The 7,947-nt window shown below is 37.8% G+C and overlaps 1 protein-coding gene across 1 annotated transcript; it reads left to right on the top strand.

Moving 5' to 3' along the window:
• Positions 1-1,670: 1,670 nt before the first annotated feature.
• On the top strand, positions 1,671-5,930 carry LOC128216345 (mucin-2-like). The gene is made up of 4 exons (XM_052922907.1): positions 1,671-2,240; positions 3,936-4,409; positions 4,965-5,130; positions 5,770-5,930. Exons 1-4 carry the CDS (start codon positions 1,671-1,673, stop codon positions 5,928-5,930), a joined length of 1,371 nt encoding a protein of 456 aa, XP_052778867.1.
• Positions 5,931-7,947: the final 2,017 nt, after the last annotated feature.

The following is a 7,947-nucleotide window of genomic DNA, read 5'->3' as shown; positions in this document are numbered from 1 at the left end:
TTGTGTACTAAACATTAAACAACATTCGAAAAAAAGTGACTTTTCTCCTACGAAAATTAAAATTGGTTGAAGTAAACACTGTGTATTTGGTAAAATGACAATATTCGATGTACGAGGACACACAAAGCGTTGAAAATAAAAAGCAGATCAAGTATATCTAGCATTTTCAGCCTGTTTTTGAAATCAGAGACCATTCAGAGTTGATGCTATGCTAACTAAATCACCTACTAACTTGTAATAATATCAGAAAGGAATCGACCATGCGTGTATGTGTGTATGTGTGTCTGTGTGTATGCGTGTATGCGTGTATGCGTGTATGTGTGTCTGTGTGTATGTGTGTCTGTGTGTCTGTGTGTATGTGTGTCTGTGTGTATGTTTGTATGTGTGTATGTGTGTATGCGTGTATGCGTGTATGCGTGTGTGTGTGTGTGTGTATGCGTGTATGCGTGTATGCGTGTATGTGTGTATGTGTGTCTGTGTGTATGTGTGTCTGTGTGTCTGTGTGTCTGTGTGTATGCGTGTATGTGTGTATGTGTATGCGTGTATGCGTGTATGTGCGTGTGTGTATGTGTGTATGTGTATGCGTGTATGTGTGTATGTGTATGTGTGTATGTGTATGCGTGTATGCGTGTATGTGCGTGTGTGTATGTGTGTATGTGTGTATGCGTGTATGCGTGTATGCGTGTATGTGCGTGTGTGTGTATGTGTGTATGTGTATGCGTGTATGTGTGTATGTGTGTATGTATGTGTATGTGTGTATGTGTGTCTGTGTGTCTGTGTGTATGTGTGTATGTGTATCTGTGTATCTCACACTGATAACGAAAATGAAATTGCTTCTTGTTTTCCATTAAGACCTTTCTATTATCCAGAAGGGCTTATTCGGGAAGTATTCCCAAAACTGAAGTAAGAAAATATATCTTCTTATATCAGTCAGACTTTTCGTTTTGCCATTTTAGATATAGAAACATTGCATAACATAAGCGATGTTCCTAGGCGAAAAACAACTGATTTGCATTAATGTAACGATAATGGACATGTTACGGGCCTCGATACAATTAGCAAACTGACAATCACAGTGGTCATTTAATATACCTGGCAATGACCAGAGGATCGTGGTACATAACGGCTATCTCTCTTTCAAAATGTTGCCTAAATATATATTTTTCCTGGTTAACATTTTGGCTGGATTAGCGTGGACAATTGAAGGTAAATGAAATTACTTTTTACATGCCATTTACAACGTAGTTGGGTTTTTTATTGAGAAAGTCGTTTAATCATTATGCTATATTCTTTGCAATTGTTTGCATGTTTTGAATATTTTGAAGTGCAATCGCCCCATCTTTATAAATTCGAATTGTCAAACTTTTTAAATTGATGTCATGTTTGTTTTGAAGACCACTGCTGTCAGAATGAGTTATGCCCATTTGACTGCGAGCGCTGTGATGGCGTTGTCTCCTGCTATGATCTATCGGACGAGCTCGGATGCAGTACGTATTATTACAATTTATAAAGAAATACATGCTTAATATTCAGTTTTAAATACAGTTTATCTAAAGTTAGGAACAATATCACAGACACCATTTCATTTTGTTTGGTCTTTTCTTTTAGGCAATCAAACGGACCAAGACCTACTGTCGTACAGGAAACCTCCGGTATTCGTTCCATTTATCATGAATGTGGTGAAAGCAAAACTCAGAAAAGACAAAATAGCTAACTTTGACAGGCTTCCTGATCGTAACTGTTTCAAACCCAAGACAGATAATACAAGACACGATGTGGACCGTATTGAATACAATGCAACTGCTACTTTTCAATATCAGCCCTATTTGACAACTGCAAAGCCAACAACGACTACGACGATGTCTCTGTTGGATAGGCTTCTGATAATCTTGAAATCCGAACTAGATTCGAGATCATTAGAGACAACTACTACACAAATTACAACTACAACATCAACGACTGAAGTTCCAGTGTGGAAACTTCTTTTAGAAAAGCTGAGAACTCAAACCCCTACTAAAGACTCCCGAACAATACATCCGAAAGAGATACCAGCAACAGCGGCAGTAACAACTAATGCTGCACCAGTGTATCAAGTTTCACCAACACAAGAAACATTTACCATCAGACCAATCACAAGTGATCTACAAACAAATCTACCAGAAACAACGACATTGATGCGTGCTTCTACTGGAATATTCAACATAAGTAATGTATCTGATGAGAATCTTCCTAATGATATGGTTGATAGAGCAATGATATTGACTACAACTGATATAATGGAAGTTGTCACAACTTCTGATTTTATTGACCAAACAGTTGCAACAAAGCCAATAAATGAAAATGGAAATCAGACCGGTTTCAATGATTCTCTTTCGATATCGGATAGTTTTAATTATACCGGGACATATGACTCGGAAACTATAACACTAGACAATTCAACTGAATCGACGTTGAACACTTTTGTTTTTAGCAAAAATAATACAAAACTTAAATCTGATGCTTTTACAGATTCAAATGGTACCGGCATACAGAATAAAGAAACGTTCATTGACGGAGTATATCCAGGAGAAAAACTAAATTTTACAGCTGAAAACATAACGGAATTATCAACTTGGTTAGAAAGAACCGCAAGTAAAAACTATGATACTAGAAATAAGACCTCTGCAATGACAGACCACAATGTCTTAGAAAGCCAAAATAGTACAGGGAAGTTTTTATTTTCAAATGTGTCCGAAAGTGTCTCATTTTTGGACGCAAATGAGTTTAAAAACGTGTCAGAAATAAGTAAACACCTCGATTGGAATAATATTTCTTTAACAGAAACGGCAAACTCTTCTAAAAATGGAGACCTAACTAGTGAGGATTTTTCTTCAGTCCTTAGCAATACAGTGGCTGACATCAGTGATTTTAATGTTTCCACAGCCAATAATAGAGCAGGCATACGCACATTATTTTCAGTTCATAATGGGATTGACGTTGATGTAATAAACCAAAGTACTGGTTTAGAAAGTGAAATAAGAGCTAATTTGACAATGAACACATCAAGTATATCTGTTAAAAGTACGCAGGCGTACGCAAATGCTTCGTTTAAAGGTATAATTATAACTGATGTGAACAAAACTAACATAAACACAACTGAACATTCGGACGTCAGTGTATTAACAACAAATACCAACGAATATGAATTTATTGAGAATGCATCCCGCCCAACATTGCTTAAAGGTGTCGATTTTAACAACAGAAGCAATATACTAGAACCTAAGAACATAACACAATACTCGGGAAGATTTTTGGCGGGCATTGTAGGAACTTATACAGGAACAAAACCGACAAACTTGCCTTCTAACGATATTTTGAAACCAACAGTTAGTGAGTTTAATCGAAACCAAGGATCCAGTTACAAAGTTAAAGCCATACATCCACCTACTGAGACGCCATATACATTTGAAAACATGCTTGGATTATTTACAACGGCTAGGCGTCCATCGGCCTGGTGGGACCCACTCCCTACAACTATGTCCTATTACTGGGGCTCTGATAAAAATTATGTGCAACAAATAACAACAACACCTGCATCGGAATCGGATCTATTGGAAAGGTTACGGGCATTGTACAATTTAGAGAAAACAGCTAACGACCAGAAGGCATTAACAAGTACCCAAACTGGTGTCCAGGCAAACTCAATTTCAACTGTAACACCACAACAAAACGTATTGGCAACAAAAACATTGAACTATGATAAAGTATCTTCCTCCACAAATGACAATATTGTATTGACTAATAATAATAATAGGGGCTCATCGGATTATAACTCAGCTGTTTTGCAGTCACTATCGACAGTGACTACATCACCTCTACCATATACCACAACGTCTTTCGGACCTCCTCCTTCGCCTACATTTGACCAATTTCGTACATTCAACCTAACAAACCAGAAAGATCTTGAAGCCTGGTGGAAGAGCTTGTTTCCCACAACCGAGACGCCAGAAACAACGTCTCAGAGACCAGTTACAACGACAATGAGACCAACACCAACGAACCTAAAGTCAGTGACAACAACACAGATTCCAACAACGCACAGCCGATCGACAGACGCACCAATAACAACAACAACGACACAGATTCCAACAACAACGCACAGCCGAACGACTGATGCTACAATTACAACGACAATGAAACCAACACCAACGACCCTAAAGTCAACAACAACGACACAGATTCCAACAACAACGCACAAGTTTTCGACAGACGCAACAATCACAACAACAACGACACAGATACCAACAACAACGCACAGCCGAATGACTGTTGCAGTTACAACAACAACGACACAGATACCAACAACAACGACATTGGAAGTACCTTCAACCAAGCCAACTTCCAAAGCCTCCATACCTCAGCCGTCGCAGGTAATGATAGTTTTTAAAAAATAGTTGAATATGAATTAAGCTGCAGTTGTATTTTAAATAGATCTACCTCCCGATACTAAAACCCTCTCTTTATCACACTTCAGAGAAAACACAGGCGATATACAAATTTGATAGATGCGTTGATTTATACTTATTTGATTTGCCCTTCATTTCAATACCGATAACACCATAAGTCATTGTATACCTATAAATGTTACTTTCCTTGGTCTGTTTATGTTTTATTCTTACTTTAAACACATGTTGGTTTGGTCAGCCTTGAAATTTCACGACCCTCGTACACAGCTTATACAGAATAGCTTACCAGAAGAAGGCAGATACACAGCTACATTCCTGAAACATACATACTTATCCTTGTACACGGATTATACAGGATAGCTCACCAGAAGCAGGCAGATACACAGCTACATTCCTGAAACATACATACTTATCCTTGTACACGGATTATGCAGGATAGCTCACCAGCAATAGACGGATACAAAGCTATTCGTTGTTTAAACCAAGATATTGGGTAAACTTTTAACCTTGCTTTTTAAGCCGTCGGGGTTGACACTCAGTTCGGACCAGATATCGTTATGGTGGAGGATTGTGAACAATCAACTTCCGGTAAGAACGACAACCCCTCCGCCTCCTACCACACTTGTCCCCACCACCCCTCAGACAGGGGGCGTGCACGGCTGCACGAAAATAACAGATTTTGCAGGTAGCTCTTATAGAGAGCATTTCACATACAACTGACATATTAAAGGACTAGACATCAGATGATAACATTGCAAGATAGAAAGTAGTCTTTGCATGTTTTTCCAAATAAAAAAACTGGGTCTGTCTACCACGTTATTTCCAGTAAATTTAAAAATAACGTCCGTATATTTAATTGAAATAATCACGTGACTTTCTCGTACTTAATATTCACACTATAACCTTGGAAACCATTATGCGTTATTTTTAAAGGGGTTATTAAATCTCAGCTATGACAGCGACAAAATATCCCTTCAATCATGTAAAATGATGTATTATCGGCAGCATACTAACTAAAATTGAGAATTACAGACTTGCTCTGAGGAAATACTGTATGTGCCGATTTTAGGACCATCAGGTGTCTAGTCCCTTTATGAATACTTAAATTTGAAATATGATAAGTATATAATTTTGTTGTCTTGTTGATGTTGAAAAAGATTGACATGCTATAATGGTTATCAATGGCATTTTTATTGGGTAATACTACATGTATCGCAATTTGGCTTAATATTTGTTCTAACATAACAAAAATGAGCGCGCGAACATTTCGGTGATACTGCTTAAAGAACAATTTAACTATGTATGTATATGCACCATTTTTCAGACATTTGTTTGACGCAGTCCGGTCGCTTTCGGAACCCGAGTAACTGCAAGTCTTTTTATGTCTGTGACTGGAGCACACTCCACGCCTGCCTCTGCCCACAGGGAACGCTGTTTGACGAGAGGATCGGAGTGTGTAACTGGGACACACTTGTACTGTGCTGACAAAACATTATTTATTAGTACGTTAGTTATTATTCGTTTCGTATTAACTGTCAAACGCGGCATGGTGTCACATATATCAAACCCATTGCAACGTTACGCTGCAAACAGCTATAAGTGTTACTCTGTATATGATGCATGTTACTTGTCGACATTACAGTATTATGTGAAACAGTTATGATTGTAACATGGTAGGGATCGTTTTATATAACAAATTATTTATATACAGATATGCGGTTATATAAGTACGGTAAACATAACTAACGATATGTCATAATGTGATAATAGCATTTTATTGTAAATACTTATGACTTAATATGTATTTTTGTACATAAATAAAGAAATTAACATATTTTGAACAAGAATTCTTCTTGTAGCAGTAATGTCCTAAATTATTAAGTGGTTCTGTTAGTTTTTAAAATGTGATGCTGAATGTTTTATGTCAACAATAAATATATTATGTCTGCGGTTTGATGCCATATAATGATAAATGCCATCTTCTGTAGCAGTTAGTACACATTTACTTTTCCTTCAAATCCCACCTTTATAAGTATATTTTTATTTTTGAAGAGCTTGACCGTTAGCGATGACCCTGTTTAGAGGCACGCTTTTAAGAGCTCCTTACATACACTTTATTAAGAAATACCACGGGTCACTACAAAGTTTGTAGTTAAAGAGAAATTAACTCACAAACAAACCAGAAAACGAATTTATTTTCATCATTTTTTTCGGGGTGCACTTTTAAAAAGCGGAAATGGACCCATGCGAGTTTTATGCCGTTTCTGTTAATGGATATGTCAGAAGGTTGAACGACACACTAAATTATTTTGAGCAAATATTTCGTACCGTGTCGTTTTAAAAGAGCAGAAAACATTATGGCAGACATAAGATATATTTAACTGTCAGCATTATTGCCTGCAATTCAAAAGTAGAAACCTCCGAGTACAAAAAGCAATGACCCAGTATTCAAAACATAACTTGCATGCACTTGACACAATTTTCTTGGGATAAGACTTAACGATACGTGTCATTAGAGACTGGGTGGTTGGTTGGGCGATTGCATGTTTCCTAGTTGCCTTTGCCCTGGCCACCCTGTCTTGGCTTGGGATGAGACAGAAGTAAAGGGGGATGAACGAAGAGCAGCTTTTCCGACTGGCTTGCGGAGAGTTTTGGGCTTCCTGAGGTAGAAATGGAGGATTGTCCTGGTCTGGGTAGAAGTGGTGATGTGGGGGGAACATTAGGAACCTGTGTATCGATCCTCCTCTTTAAGTTTAGTAAAAATCGAGCAAGGCTTTCAACTGGGGATTCCACGCGAGGTGTAGACGTTGGGGGAGCTGAGGTTGTCGTTGTTGTCAAGTGAACTACTTCATACCTCGGCTGGTTGCAGCTTGCATCCGAGGCCCATACACATGTTAGGTGGCTCTGCTCCCACAATGTTTTGGTAGGACAGACACATATGTATTGGAAACCCCATTCGCAAACTATAAACTTTTGACAATTCGTTGGATAAATGAAATACCCTCGATACCTCTTCCGACAGTAGCCTGCAAGAACAACAACAGTGAAATAAACTGAGCCGTTAAACATATGTCAATGGAATAAAAGTTTGCAAGTTCGAAATGCGTTTTTGTACTATTATATTCATCTATAGCCATGTATGACCTCCAATAATACATTTATCCCAGCTTTTCATTTATTCAAAGTGGTTCTTAATAAATGCTCGATCCAGTCCTGTACAAAGCTAACATTAAAATCAAACAGAACTAAGATAAATCACAAACGCGTTTACTTATAATTATTTTAACTTGGTCTGTGGTGATTCATTATAAAAACATTTCCAAAACTTCAAGCAATAGTAATGACCGTAAAAAAGTTTTTACTCTGCATATGTATGGTACAATGCTTGAAAACGAAACAGCCAACCGAAATAAACAGAAAGTTACCATAATCCTCCACACGAATGCAGTTAACATGTGAAGGTGTTGTTGTCTTTGGTATCGGTGAAGTCGTTCCTGCTGTC

This window comes from Mya arenaria, chromosome 2 (assembly GCF_026914265.1).
Source record: "Mya arenaria isolate MELC-2E11 chromosome 2, ASM2691426v1".
NCBI lineage: Eukaryota > Metazoa > Mollusca > Bivalvia > Myida > Myidae > Mya > Mya arenaria.
This window is presented reverse-complemented; position numbering and strand designations above follow the sequence as displayed.

Coding starts and splice junctions, on each gene's coding strand:
- LOC128216345 (XM_052922907.1), top strand. CDS start 1,671: ATGAATGTGGTGAAAGCAAAACTCAGAAAAGACAAAATAGCTAACTTT. Junction 2,241..3,935: donor AGAATCTTCCTAATGATATG/GTTGATAGAGCA, acceptor CTAACAAACCAG/AAAGATCTTGAAGCCTGGTG. Junction 5,131..5,769: donor GAAAATAACAGATTTTGCAG/GTAGCTCTTATA, acceptor ACCATTTTTCAG/ACATTTGTTTGACGCAGTCC.